The sequence below is a fragment of the Grampus griseus genome (genome assembly GCF_964374135.1).
Source record: "Grampus griseus genome assembly, chromosome: 19".
NCBI classification, from domain to species: domain Eukaryota; kingdom Metazoa; phylum Chordata; class Mammalia; order Artiodactyla; family Delphinidae; genus Grampus; species Grampus griseus.
The window spans coordinates 1,469,743-1,484,771 of NC_139013.1; the positions used below are offsets into that span (position 1 = coordinate 1,469,743).

Consider the following 15,029-nt stretch of genomic DNA (forward strand, 5'->3'; position numbering starts at 1 on the left):
TTAAAAAGAACTTCCAAAAATGAACTAAATATGAATCATTTACATCAATAAAAAAAACTAAACTTTAAAGTTTCAGAAGGAAACATAGAAAAACTTCTGTCTTTAAATTTGGGAAACATTTTTCATTTATTGATAGAACACCAAAAGCATAAGCAGTAAAAGAATAAATGCACAAGTAAGACTCCATTAAAGCTGAAAACTTTTTCTCTGGAAAAGCTACTGAAACGAGAAGACCAATTCTGGATGAAAATAATGTCAGATATTTCCATTAGAGAACCTTAATCAATAATCCATGAAGAAATGTCAAAACTCAGTAATTAAGATGACAAATCATATAAACAGAAATTTCAAAAAACTATGAATGAAATTATCACATGAAAAACCACTCAACATCATGTCAATAGGGAAATACTAGTTAAAATCACTAGATACCACTATACACCTCTTACATCACTGAAGTTAGAAAGCCTGACCATACCAAGTGTTGATAAGAATGTAAAGAACAGGAACTCACGTTCTGGTGCTTCTGGTAAGACGGTAACAGGATACTACCAGTCTACGAAAGTTTGGCTCCACGTAAGTTAAATTTTCACTTACTCTATGACACCTACTCTATATGCTGCTAGATATTAACTCAAGTGAAGGAAAGCTTAAGTCTGGAGGGCATTTCTCCAGTGTGAACTTTCTTGTTTTTTATGAGCCTGGAGCTGCCTGCAAAGAACTACACTCAAGGTTTTCCTCTAGTATGGATTCCCTGGTGGGCAATAAGACCTCTTCTATAGACAAAGGCTTCTCCACATTCACTGCACATATAAGGCCTTTCTCCAGTGTGGATTCTCTGGTGGACAACAAGACTTCTTCTGTAGACAAAGCCTTCCCCACATTTATTGCATGTGTGAGGCCTTTCTCCAGTGTGGATTCTCTGGTGCTCAAGAAGACTTGTTTTGTAACTGAAAGGCTTGCCACATTCATTGCAATTAAAAGGCTTTTCTCCAGTGTGGACAGTTTGGTGCCGAACAAGTGAATACTTGAGCTTGAAGGCTTTCCCACACTGATTACACTCATAGGGTTTTTCTCCAGTGTGGATTCTCTGGTGCTCAACAAGTTTAATTTTGACCTTGAAAGCTTTCCCACATTCACTGCACTTATAAGGCCTTTCTGCAGTGTGAACATTCTGGTGTTTACTGAGGGCAGAGCTGCTTGTAAAGAACTTCCCACATTTACATCCATAAGCCTTTTCTCCAGTATGACTTCTCTTATGCACAACAAGACTTCCTTTGTAGACATAGGCTTTCCCACATTCACTGCACATATAAGGCTTTTCTCCGGTGTGGATTCGCTGGTGATCAAGAAGCCTTTTTTTGAAGACGAATGACTTCCCACATTTGCTACACTCATAAGGCTTTTCTTTTCTCCTCTGATGCACAAGGAGATTTTTTCTGTAAAGGAAGGGCTTCCCACATTCACTGCTCTTATGAGAATTTTCTCCAGTGTGGACTTTTTGGTGCCTAACAAGTGTATCCTTTTGAAGGAAAGCTTTCCCACATTGATTACACTCATAGGGTCTTTCTCCAGTGTGGATTCTCTGGTGCTCAACAAGTTTATATTTGTGGGCAAACACTTTCCCACAATTAGGGCACTCATGAAGCCTTTTTCCTATGTGAACCTTCCTATGGTGAGTAAGACTGGAGGTGAGTCTAAAGAACTTCCCGCAGTCACTGCACTCATAAGGTTTTTCACCAGTGTGAACTCTCAGGTGCTCCATGAATTTATACTTCTTACTGAAGGCTTTGCCACATTCGTTGCACTCATAATGCCCTTGCCCAGGGTGAGAGACCTCCCTGCTCTGCCTGCTTCTACCTGGGTGCTCTCCATCGTGGGACGGCTGGTGATGGGGAAAGCCCAAGCTTCTTAGGAATGCCTTCTCAACCTCTCCGCATGTGAACATATTGTTGGGTAAAAAGACTTTGCAGCTCGTCATAAGCAAGGCTCCATTTTCCTCACTTCTGAGGTGTTTCTCTCCACTGGGCTGCTTCTGGTGATGTTGTAGGTGAGAAGTGAACATTTTCCCACAGGCCCCAGAAGAGGATGGTTTCAGCCCAGAATGCACTCCTTGGTGCTCAGTCAGGTACAAAACACATTTCTCTACCAGGGCACCCATATCTGAAGTAAGAGTCTTCAGGATAGATGGGTCTGGATTTGGATTCCTGTCTTGTGTCACTAGTTCTACAGAAACACATTGTTCAGAAGCAGCCTCCTCAGTACCTACTGCACACCAACACCCTGAAAGCACAAAAATGCTGATAAACTGTATGGAGACATTGGTGGTACAGGAGTCTACTACAAATTTGTGCATGACACATGTAGGTATAAGCCCATGGGTTTGTTATTAAAACAAGGGAGGAAGGGTCAAGTGGTAGAAGGGGATACTGTGCAATACTAGGGCTCTGATGGTCACAGAATAGGAAATGTCTCAAACCCGCAAGAACACAGGATACCAGGATGTCGTGCCATGCTGAGAGGAGAGGCTAGAACAACCCACTCCTCAGCCAATGGCTTTCAGCAGGACTTTCTGGTGGTGACAAGGGTCAGCTCTGTAGAATGCGTGTCTCAATCCAGGAAAATGCAATTACACCTGACTATCAGTGTTCAAAGACAATATAAGTAAACATGTATCTCTCATGATACACTAACGATATGCATATACAATATATAAAATACATAAAATTGGAGAACAGTGCAGACAGGGGGAAAGGAGAGTTTTGGAGGACACTAAGGTGGAAAACAGGAGTCAGAAATCACAGTAGAAATGAAAAGTGGGCAAAGTGTCAAAATGGGGAGAAGTGGAAGAAAGAAATTAAGTATGAGCATGATGAGTCTTGACGCTGAAAGAGGAGAGATCAAAGGACATTTCCCTGTAGGATTAGAACTCATCAATGATATCATGCCTTCCTACAGCTCCTGCTCACCAGGCTCAGGATGTAATTAACCCTCGTCCTATGACTAGACAGGGGCCTACCTCGTCAGGCACCCAGGGTTGCCTCCAGCTTTCAGCTCAGGCTGGGTGACTATGAGCCCTACCAGATCAAACTCCTCAGAGGAAAATAGGGCCATTAGGAGAAAGACACTGGCCCAGAGTGAACCAACCAATGACAGATTTCAGGAAAAAAAATGTATCACTAGAAGAACCTTAAGGAGTCTTGCAAAAATAATCTAGGGTTGACCACAAATGCTGACCATGTAAGTGTCTGTAATTCCTGACACAGGCAGTGCAAAAAAAGGATTAGAATGTGTGACACAGATCTTGCACACATCTGAACAGTCAACACACCTAGCAGTGGCAAAGCTAAGTGGCATCAGCTGGACAGGCTTCAAGCCTCTGAGACCAAAGGCTTCTGTGAAAGGCTTCAGAGCCTATGGTACAGGGCTGAACACACACGGGGGGGGGGGGGAATGCAGCTCAAGTGCCAGGAAATTGGGGAAGTAAGCAATGTCCAAGGTCCAGGTTGGGAAGGATGGAGTGAGCCATGCAAAAAGAAGGGCAGAGTCCCATACGGGGCAACAGTGTGGAACAGGGGTCCTTACCCAGGGAGGCTATAAGTGACAGGTTCTCCAGCATCACGTCACAGTACAGGAGTCTCTGAGCATCGTTAAGGAGACCCCACTCCTCCTGGGAGAAGGACACAGCCACATCCTCAAAGATCACATGGCCCTGTCATGAGGGGGACAAGTGAGTTCACAGCAGCATCTGCAACCAGGACCCCAGATCATGGTCGTCTACCCCAGTGACCCAGCTCAGAGGACACACCAGGTCCTCATGTCACAGGAACCTGCTAGCATTACATCATTTAGTTAAAACAGAGAGGGAGACAAGCAGTCTCACAGATGCTTTGGGGCTGCCACACAGAACCCCAGCCACTCTCCTCAGAGTCGACTCTCCTGAGATCAAACAGACCACCCCACATACAATGACACTTGTCCTCAGCCCCCTGGAGTAAAGTGTGGGGATAAAGGCCCTGAGTCCATGCTCACACTCCCTCCATCTCCATTGCCCAGCCCTGCAGGTTCACAACTCCCTCACGTGCCCGACCGTGAGCCCCACGCAACCACCTCAGCCTCAGACCTTCGGCACCTCACTCTGTTCCCCATGTGCCACCCAGCATGCGGTGCTTCCCCAGGCCTCTGTGGGACCCGCTGTTACAGGTGGTCCCAGCACTGTTTTCCATACCCCCACAAGGCCTTGATCCCTGTTCCCACATCAGCACCCAGACATTGTGTGGGGTCAGATGCCCGGAGCCCTAGTCCTCTACAGTGTCCCACGACTGACCCCGCAGCACTCACCCCTTCCTCTCTCTGCTCCTCTCATTCCAAGCCCCGCCCCCCACCCCCCAGCCAAGCCCAAGACGCTGTCTCAGCTGCGCTCATCTGCCCTCAGCTGTTCTGTCGTCCAGTCTCACACTCTTCAGGTTCCAACCACAGTCATCACAAAACTTTGAACCTGTGGAGGGGAAAAAATGCCCCAGGCCTTACCTCCCTGTCATCTGACCTCCATTCCTGCTTTGCTCTGAATCCATACCTTATCCACCCTTTCAAATCCTGTGCCACGACAAGGACTTCCCCTGAGGCCACTTGCACCCCCCCACACTCATGGTCACTGCACTAACTCATCCATCTTAGTGATGACAGCCACCCCTGTCCCTGTGCCCAGGGAGATGAGCCAGTCTACGGAGAACACCCTCCCCACCCTACAACTTTCATGGCACCCACACATGACCTGAGGGCCTGGAATCTGACATGGTCCACATGCCATCCACCTGCTAAGGGGTATCTTCAATCCTGAACCCCACCTTCCCTGAACTCCAGGTGTGTTTCCAATGGCCCAGTTGACACCTCCTGTGAGACACCCCAACAATATCTCAGACTCAGCATGGGGACACAGAACTCTGGAGATTCCTTCTGTCCATTACTCCTACTTTTGACTTCCCGTCTCAGATATGGCGTCCCCACCGTCACTTAGAGGTAAACATCCTGGGGTCATGTCAGACTACTCTTTCTCATCCTGTACAGCAGAAAGTCAGGTGTACCACCAACGAGATTGAGAAACTCACTTCCTCTCCTGCTACAGAGCCATTGCCAGGATCCAGCCACAATTGACATTCAGTGGAAGACTGTGCCTTCCACTGGACCCCTGGCTCCTTCGCACCCCACCACCACCACCACCACCATCTTCCTCCTCTCTGCAGGCAGAGCAGCCTCTTCAGACCCAGCGTCAGATCACCTCCCTCCTCTGCGGCCAACATGGCATGGACCCGCCCCTTCAGGAGAGGCCCAGCTCCTCAGGCTCCCATCCCAGGAATGACTCATGACTTCAGTCTTTATCAGCCCAAGTCATGGGTCCTGCAGTTCCCTGAACACTCCCCTCTCAGTCTTATCTCCAGGCTGTGCCCAAGGACATGTCACCACTTGACCTTCTCCACTGGACACATGGGAACACCTCTGTACAACTTCTGCCTTGATTAATGATCCTGTGCCTGAGATGATGCCAGGGTCCAGACCTAAGGGCCCATAATCCCAGGACAACACTGTCTCCTATATCTGTGTGTCAGGACCAGGGGTAGGGAGGACATCTGGGTAGGTACAGGGGCTTCTTCCACTTACCTGTCCAGGGACCATAAATGCTGCTGCCACCATGGGAACCTGTGAAAAGAGGGAGTATCTGAGATAAAGGTGATTATGGTGAGGATGTAAAGGCTGAGCTGTTTCTTCCCTTCCTTTTCCTGGACATGAGTCATCTGAGGCTGACCTCTGACCTCAGATCCTCACTCTTCAGAGCTATAGCTTGACAACTCGATAGCCTTAGACAAAGACTCAATGTCCTTGGGACTTCCCTGGTGGTCCAGTGGAGAAGACTTAAATCTTCCACTGCAGGGAGCCCGGGTGCCATCCCTGGTTGGGGAACTAAGATCCCACATGCCGTGTGGTGTGGCAAAAAGAACCCACTCACCCTCTTTGAGTCTCAGTGTCTTCATGTAAACGGCAACACTTAGGATGTCTAACTCATAATGTGTACATACCAAATGCATTATTACCTCTCCCATGGTAAGATTCAGCTATTACAGAACACAGGATTAAGATTTCTATAAATGTTTTTGAAAATTAGGTTTTTCTTACATGTCTTTCAAGGCTTTCTGAGACAAAGTATCTTTTCTCAACCACCAATTATCTAATTTTATGACACCACCCTGGTGCCCTAAAATTCATTCCTATTATTACACTACCTGAAATTAGTGATAGAATCCACTGGTTTAAGCCCATAAACTGCCCTCTTTTGAGAAGCCAGTTCCGATCCCTGGTCCCCAGGCTACCAGGACTTCTGTCCCACTTGGCTACAAATTCAGGGTTTCCCATAAACCCCTCCTCGGTTTTGATAATTTGCTGAAATGACCCATGAAGTTAGGAAAACACTTTTCTTACTTTTTCTGGTTTACTGTAATGTATACAATTTAGGAACAGTCAAATGGAAATGACGTCTACGTCAGGGTGGGGGAGGTAGAGGGCATCAGGGGTTTCCAGGTCCTTTCAGTACATGCCACCCTTCCAGCACTTCCACAATTTCAATGTGTTCACCAATCTGAAGGAACCTTGAACTTCATTGTTCAGCAGTTTTTATACCTAATCTCCAGGTCCCCTCAGATCCTTAGGAGTTGCCGGGTAGGTCTGGGAGTTGAAACGTCTAATCACTTGTTTTTTCTAGAGAGCACTCCCATCCTGAGGGTATCTGGAGAATCCACCCTATGTCACTTCATTATAATAAACTTCCACGTGATAAAAAGGGCTAGTTGTGAATAACAAAAACAGTCCTAATTCCCAGGCAATTCTAAGGGGTTCAGAGCTCTATGTGAAGAACTCAAGACAAAACCTAAACATATATATATTATTATAACACAGATATATATTCTCATTTTAAGCAGTTATTACTTGCTTACACAAGATTAACTTGCCAAATCTATACATTTTTAACCTTGTAGTTTCCTGGGAGAGCTGAGGCACGTGTGCCCTTGACTGGGCCTGGGCTGCTCCACCAGCATTTCTGACATTTTTCTGACTCCACAAGGAGTGGGCAGTCGGCTGAGTGTTCAGAACAGTGAATCTATACAATCTCACAACTCCTTCTCCATCTCCATCTCAGGCAAGGTTCCTTACTCCTTATACCCTTGCTTCCCCAGAAAGCCCTGGAACCACAGGACCCTCCCATCTTCAGGCAACCTCAGAAAGTCCCACCCAGTTTGCCCTGCCCTCCAACCCCAGGTCTCTCTACTTTGATCTGAGGTCTCCTTGCACAGAAATGTGACAAGACTTTCCCTCCTAAATTTGAGTCCAGACATGGCCAGAGTCCAGGACTTAGGCTGTCACCACATGGACATTGCTGAGCTAGCGACCTCCTCCCCCAATTCCAGATTAGGGACTCCAGCAGCCCCTGTGTCACCAATTGGCCCCAACTGTTAACTCCTTAATTTTTTTTTTTTTTTTGGCTGCCCCACACAACTTGCAGGATCTTACTTAGTTCCCCCACCAGGGGTTGAACCCAGGGCCACAACAGTGAAAGCGCCAAGTGCTAATCACTGGACCACCAGGGAACTCCCTCCAAAAACCAATTTTAATCTCTCCCTGACATGTCTTCCAGATGCTCAGCCAAAAGAAAATCTTTATTGTCCTTTACTCTGTCCTTTTGCTTAGAACATTCATTGCCAATTATCTTGCAGATTTATTATGAACCTTATTAGTTGTATTCCTTTGTAAAAAATTAATAAACAGAAACCTCAGTTAGAGTTGGCACACCAGAAGGGGGAGCCCTTACTGACCTGAGACAATAACAGTATCCAAAAGGAAGAAGACGACTCTCTTCTCTCCTGGAAAGGACTCAGGCAACGAAAAGCCATGGACTCTGGTGACTATAGCCCTTCTAACTTCCCTCTTTAATCTCTATAAAAGTGTTAGTTCATCATGGCCGCACATCTCAATTGCAATTCCCTGATGATCCCGAAAAAAACTCATCTTTGCAGAAGAAATAGCTGGGAAACTATTTGTTTCAGGTCAATAACTTCCATAGGCACCACTCTGGTCCAGAAACCAACTTACTCTCTGGAGTGGAATGCACTAGGCTCTCCCAGATCTCCCTGCCTCCACCCTCAGCTCCCCCTTCCCAGTCTGTTCTCCCCTGAGCAGCCTCTGAAATACTTTAAAACTAACTCAGTGTGTCTTATTCACAATCCTCCATGACTTCCAAAATGCCGACTGTTGGCCCAGAAGGGCTCATATGACTCCTCCATAATGCCACGTCTCTGAAGAAGGGACTCCAACCCCAGGTTTCCAGAATGTTCCCGGCTCTTGTGACTCTCCAAGGATTTGCACGTGCCAAGCCCCCAGCCTTTAACACTCTCCATACGGCCTGTCAGAAATAGGGCCACCACACACGCACACCTAAAGTTCTGGAGACAGGGGCCTGAACCGCAGTGCCCTGAACAGGAGACCCTCATTGGAGGCTTGAGGATTCGGGTCAGGATCTGGGGGGCCCCAACAGTCACCTAGGTCGTGTAAGATCTGTTGGCCCGGGTGAAAGGAGGCCCGGGGGGTAAGAGAAAACATCGACCAGTATGAGGTAGGAGAGGCATTGGGACATAACGACCTCACCTGTTCTGGGAATCAACAAGAGACTCTAACTTCCTGCCCAGAAAACAATGGGGCTGATGGGAAGGGAAAATGGGCTTACGCCCCACAACAGACCAACCAACACCTGGCCCTGCTGTATCCTCACCAAATAAGGAATTACCCTGTATAGCAAACCACCCCCTCCCCTTGCAAGCCGCCTTCTGCTTTTACCCCAATAAAAATCCCTCTCATCCAGTACTGGGCGCGACTTCTCTGACCCCTTTCTCTCGGACCAGTGAACCTCGCCCGGGAGCGCTCCCTAATAAAGCTCACTTGAAGCTTTCCTCTGTTTCGCGGTGCCGTTTGTTAAGATCCGACCTTACAGGTCGGGTCTTGTAGCCCGCTGGTTGCCGTAGGACCCGTTGAGCGCGGCGGGATAATGGTGGTAACGTGGCCCGAATATTCCGGAAGCAGGTTCCGCATCCCGCTCACTCCCGCGGAGTGTGGACGGCGTCCCCTCGAGCTTTTTCCAGTTTCCGTTACCTGGGCTGCACCTAGTGATCTAGAGCTTTGGTCCTGCAAACGCAGCAAAGACCCCAAACCGCCGCCAACAGAAAGACACCGGAAGTTCCGTCCCCTCGTATTTCACAATCCCGGAAGAACCTCTGTTTGGGGTCTTCATTGGTGCGGAGAACAAGCCGATCCGCGCACAGTCTTCTAGGTAATGTAGTTCCCCTCAAGCCACCGAGTGCGGTGCGGACTAGACCCACCCCCAACCTGTTTGGGCATTAATGGGCCAAGTAGGTGCGGGAAGGACAAATTAGAAACGCGTCAAGGGATTTCCCTGGCGGTAAAGTGGGTAAGACTCCGGGCTTCCACTGCAGCGGGGGCGGGTTCGATCCTTAGTCAGGGAAATAAGATCCCCCAAGGTGCATGGCGCGGCCAGGAAAAAAATGTATTTACAGCACCTGAAACTAAGGGAACATTGTAAATCGACTATATTTCAAATTAAAAAAAAAAAATTAAATAAAACACATAAAATTAGACCCAGCAAAACCTGTATCCATAACATTTATAAAATTCTGCTTTAGCTCGTATTTCTCAGCATAAAACTTTATATAGGATTAGAAAAAAATGCATTCCAGTTGTGAAAAGACTGAGACAAGCCGCAGTCCTTATTTGTTGTTTTTGTTTCTTTATGAAAATCTTGGAAGAGTTTTCAAGTAAGAAAAATCAATTCAATAAGATTTTGGAATGAAAAAGGGAATTATATGCAAAAAAAATCTCGGTGTACTTCATTATTGTCTAAAATAATAACTACATAAAGTTAGATAACATTAGTCTATCGTTGATACTGTCCACCTCAGTAAACCTGAGAGGCAGTAATCAAGCACAACACATTTACTTGGGATTTGCAGAATTGCAATTCGGGACACGCATTCAAGTAGCACCCCAAAAGGTATTCTGCTAGGGAGTAAAATACAGGGGATTTTAAATGCAAAGAGAGTTTTGTATTACAGAATTTTAATTGGAATTGGAGGCAGAAGTTAGTCTTGGTTGAACAGGATTGTGTACTAAGACTATCACTAGAGGGAAGTAATAGTCCATTAGTGTGACAAGTTGCAAGTGTTATTGCAGAGTCCTTGGAATATTTACAGGTTGGCTCAGATCAAAAGTTCATGGTTTCACCAGGTGGGGAGGTGCAGGATGTCCACTAATTAATAGCCTTCCAGCTCCACGTTAAAACCCCGTGACATCAGTGATTCCATTTTATTTCACATTCTACAACACTATTAATTTGTCATGCCTTGCAGGAGTTCTCAAAGCAAATATAAAAATTTTCACAGCATATGCACAAACTATATGATAATAGCAGGCTTCTTTTATTTAAAAAAAATTAAAATTGAAACAAGAAAAAAACCCTTTAAGAAGATATTGAGCTACCTATAATTTTAAAAGAGTTAATATATAAATAATAAATTCAATAAGTACTACTATTTTTTTAAGTACTACAAATTAAAAAGAGGAAGATTTAAAACCTGAGAAGGCAATATTCTTTTTTTTTTTTTGGCCCCACTGCCCGGCTTGCATGATCTTAGTTCCCCGCATAGGAATTGAACCCAGGCCCACGGCTGAGTCCTAACCACTGGACCACCAGGGAGCTACTGAAGGCAACATTCTTTTTTTTTTTTAATTTATTTATTTTATTGATTTATTATATTTGGCTGCGCTGGGTCTTCGTTGCTGCGTGCAGGCTTTCTCTAGTTGCAGAGAGCGGGGGCTACTCTGTTGCGGTGCGCGGGCTTCTTGTTGCGGTGGCTTCCCTTGTTGCGGAGCACGGACTCTGGGCACATGGGCTTTAGTAGTTGCAGCATGTGGGCTCAGGAGTTGTGGCTCACAGACTTCAGTAGTTGTGGCTCTTGGGCAATAGGCACGCGGGGTCTGTAGTTGCAGCTCACAGGCTTAGTGGCGCCACAGCATGTAGGATGTTCCCGGACCAGGGATCGAACCCGTGTCCCCTGTATTGGCAGGCAGATTCTTAACCACTGTACCACCAGGGAAGTCCCTAAATTCATTTATTTATTTATTTATTTATTTATTTATTTATTTATTTATTTATTCGGTACGCGGGCCTCTCACTGTTGTGGCCTCTCCCGTTGCGGAGCACAGGCTCCGGACACGCAGGCTCAGCGGCCATGGCTCATGGGACCAGCCGCCCTGCAGCATGTGGGATCCTCCCGGACCGGGGCAGGAACCCGTGTCCCCTGCATCGGCAGGCGGACTCTCAACCACTGCGCCACCAGGGAAGCCCCCTAAATTTATTTTTAACATAAGCCCCACCATATAATTTTTCCGGCAAATTTGTTCAATATATTATCCTTTCCCCCTTACATGCCTTTGGCAACTTTACAGGAAATAAATTGACATTATTAGGGTTTGTAAATATCTACATTCTCTACGCTTTCCCATTGCTCTAAAGTTAGTGTAGATATACAGTAAATTCTTAAATAAGAAGAAAAATATTTTCATATTTCTTGTTTTCAAAACATCCTTCATTCTGCTCAGCCAGCTGGTAAGTGTCTGTGTCCAGCCCTAACTCAGATCCTAATTCTGTTCCGAATGCCCATCAACCTCCTCAATCCAAAGCGTCCACTTGAATGTCTTAAACACACCATGAACTCATCATGAATAACAGAAATTCATTTCCAATTTCAGTGAATAGTCTTGCCATCCAAACAAGTTTGAAATTCAGATTCATCCTTTGGCCTTAATACTCCACATACAATGTTAAGAAATTGTGACTGTATCACATAAGCCTGTTCTGATGTCTGGGTGTCTCTCTTTTGTGTTTGGTTTCCAATGTTATTAGCGTTTCTCTCCAGGTACCAAGTTTCCATGCATCTTTTATCTATTGTATTTTTATCTATTTTATCTATTGTATCAGCATGCACTGATGTCGTTGATTATTTTATAAGCTGTTGAAACATTTCACCTACTTCTGCTATTTCTGCATTTATTAGCTAGAAATCCTCTGTAAAGAAGAGTTTTTCCATAATCTTCCGTTCAGTTACCTCAAAATACAGTTTGTAAAGATCAGGGAGGCAAGAGCTGGATCCCTCAACTCTAGCAATTTTTCAGGATAATTATTTGGACAACTAACATCATGCTCAAATAATAATGAAATGTTTATCTCAGGGATAAGGTGCCCCTGTTACACACATACTAAGACTGTGATCGTGGTAGGCACTCTCCTAGTAGGAAAAAACATTTAGTAAGTGGCTCTTCTTTTCAGATAAGTCTCTTATTTTATTTTATTATTTAAAAAAATATTTATTTATTTATTTAGGCTGTGCCCTGTCTTAGTTGCAGTGCGTGGGATCCTCGTTGTGGCATGTTTAGTTGTGGCATGCGGGATCTTTTTTAGTTGTGGCATGTGGGCTGTTAGTTGCAGCTTGCAGACTCTTAGTTGTGGCATGGGAACTCTTAGCTGTGGCATGCATGCAGGATCTAGTTCCCTGACCAGGGTTCGAACCCAGGCACCCTGCATTGGGAGCACGGAGTACCCACTGGACCACCAGGGAAGTCCATCTTATTTTATTTTATTATTTATTTATTTATTTGGCTGCGCCATGCAGCAAGCAGGATATTAGTTTCCCTCCCAGGGATCGAACCCATACCCCCCACATTGGGAGTGCTGAATCTTAAGCACTCGACTGCCAGGGAAGTCCCAGATAAGTCTCATATTTTAAAATTAATTTTATTTGTTTTAGTCCATTCGAACTGCTGTAAGAAAACATCATATACTGGGTGGCTTATAATCAACAGGCATTTATTTCTCACAGCTCTGGAGGCTGGAAGTCCAAACTCAAGTTTCCCATGGATTCAGTGTCTGGTGAGAGCCCACTTCCTGTTTCATAGAAAGCCTCCTTTTTCTTGCCATGTCCTCACATTGTAAAAGCAGTGAACTTTCCGGGCCCTCTTTTATAAGGGCACAGTTCCTTTCATGAGGGTAGAGCCCTTCTGACCTAACCACATACCAAGTATCCTATGTCCTAATATCATGACATTAGGCATTAGGTTTTGAACATAAGAATTGAGGGGAAAACAAACATTGAGACCATAGCAGTATCTATTTCAGGAAATTGAGTTAGAAATATATGGAAAAAATAGTTGGACTTGTTGGGGTTTCAACAGAAACACTGAGTTGTACTCATGCAGGAAAGAATTATTTTGTGTGGGAAACAGGCAGAATACCACATCATCTACTTCCGACTTGGCATCCTGACAGATATCATCCATTTCCCCTCTCATGATCTTGGCTTAACTCTTTTTTAATTGTTCCTTGATTGCACATACTGAAGCCTACAAAATTATCTCTGAAGCTTTGAGCTACATAGAGTTGAAGAGCAGTGCAGTTTATTGGGAATTCCCTGGCAGTCCAGTAGTTAGGGCTTGGCACTTTCACTGCCATGGCTCCAGGTTTGATCCCTAGTCGGGGAACTAAGATCCCCGAAATCCGTGCAGCCCGGCCAGAAAAAAAAAAAAAAAGCATGCAGTTTGTGACTGAATGACATTGCAGTGTGTGCATTCAGGTTTTCCTTTGTGTTCCTGTTGGCTGAATGCAGTCTACAAAACAATATCTCCCTTTAAAGGGAATACCTCTTCAAAAAACAGAAGAGACAAAATAAAGATACTTGGATAATAACATATGCTTAAAATTATAATTTATGTCAAAGCACCCTCATTTAAAAAAAATCTACCCTATATTTTCCCAACTTACTTTTGATGAACTTCATCAATTTATTTAAAAGTTTATAGAAAAGATTTCACTACTGTCCATCTTTTTTAGGGACACCAACCTCTTCCTCCCCAACATCCCAGTAATGGCCATGTGTGAAGCCCTTTCTTGACTCTGAGCAAACATAGTGAAACTGAGAAAACTGATTGTAAAGCTTCCATCCACATGTATTTGAAAAGAAACAAGATAATGTTTATTAGTTTGCGGCTATGAGTGAAGGTACTTTGTATCTGAGTGATATCATATCATGTGTTACTCCCCCATATGGTGAAGAGAGAAATAAGTCCCACTTGTGGGGTCTTTATGGAGCACTACAACACAGTCGTGGAAATTGTACCCTTGGAGGCATATAAAGGATTTATTATATTCACAGGTCCTAGGAGAGACTGGCATGCCACCCCACACAGGAGCCATATAGGAGGAGCACCTGGAGAGCATTCTCAACGAAGCAGAAGAGTGGGGCCCCCTAGGTAAGTGCCATTACTGGGGATCAGGGCGGAGTATCCAGGCAGAAGTCATGGGGGGATTTCATTGGTGGGTTGGAATGTCACTAAGTCATGGGAGGACAAGAAGGGGAACTTGAGTTGGGGCCACAGCCTCATCACTCTGGTGTACCCAGTCACCCGGGGTGGGGTGGTGGGGTGGGGATGTGCTCACAGCCAGTCTGTGGGGATGTTGAGGCAGCAGAATACGAACATTAAAAAATTTACAATACAGTATGTCCACTTGTTATATTCCGAGCATCTTAAATGACAAGACGCAAAAAACACAACAGGGAAATCTGGATCGTTCCCTTTAGGAACATCCCATGCCTCGCCTCCTTCATTAGAGCCTCTGCATTTCCTTTGCCAGCTCCTCTCCAGGCCTCTGGGCCCCAGGCTCCTAGAAGAAACAGAGACAGCCTCTCCCGGCCGGCTGCAGAACAAGAACTACGCTACCACGCGCGCCACAACCAGAGAAGCCCGCGGGCCCCAACGAAGACGTAGCGCATAATGAATGAATGAATGAGTGAATAAATAAAATAATTTTTAAAAAAGAATCACACTACCCAGTAGGCTGTGCTTTGCGGGATGGCTGTGAG

General features: G+C 45.3%; 1 protein-coding gene and 1 long non-coding RNA gene across 2 annotated transcripts; one reads left to right on the forward strand and one right to left on the reverse strand.

The window, feature by feature from the left end:
- Positions 1 to 437: 437 nt before the first annotated feature.
- Positions 438 to 9,276, reverse strand: LOC309837085 (uncharacterized protein). Its single transcript, XM_082677427.1, has 4 exons — positions 9,193 to 9,276; positions 5,659 to 5,697; positions 3,586 to 3,712; positions 438 to 2,283 (listed from the first exon to the last, which is right to left on the reverse strand). The coding sequence occupies exons 2-4, from the start codon at positions 5,689 to 5,691 to the stop codon at positions 728 to 730; spliced, it is 1,716 nt and encodes a 571-aa protein (XP_082533553.1). The 5' UTR covers positions 5,692 to 5,697; positions 9,193 to 9,276; the 3' UTR covers positions 438 to 727.
- Positions 9,277 to 9,391: 115 nt separating this feature from the next.
- LOC309836232 lies at positions 9,392 to 14,934 on the forward strand. Its single transcript, XR_014298130.1, has 3 exons — positions 9,392 to 9,508; positions 14,322 to 14,418; positions 14,801 to 14,934. It is a non-coding gene; the product is annotated as an uncharacterized lncRNA (long non-coding RNA).
- The last annotated feature ends 95 nt before the right edge of the window (positions 14,935 to 15,029 follow it).

Excerpts from the sequence above, each read along its gene's own strand:
- LOC309837085 (XM_082677427.1), bottom strand. The coding sequence starts at position 5,691 with ATGGTGGCAGCAGCATTTATGGTCCCTGGACAG. Across the intron at positions 3,713-5,658 it reads CATTTATGGTCCCTGGACAG|GGCCATGTGATCTTTGAGGA; the intron begins GTAAGTGGAAGA and ends CCCTCATGACAG. Across the intron at positions 2,284-3,585 it reads GTCACTTATAGCCTCCCTGG|GGTGTTGGTGTGCAGTAGGT; the intron begins GTAAGGACCCCT and ends TTGTGCTTTCAG.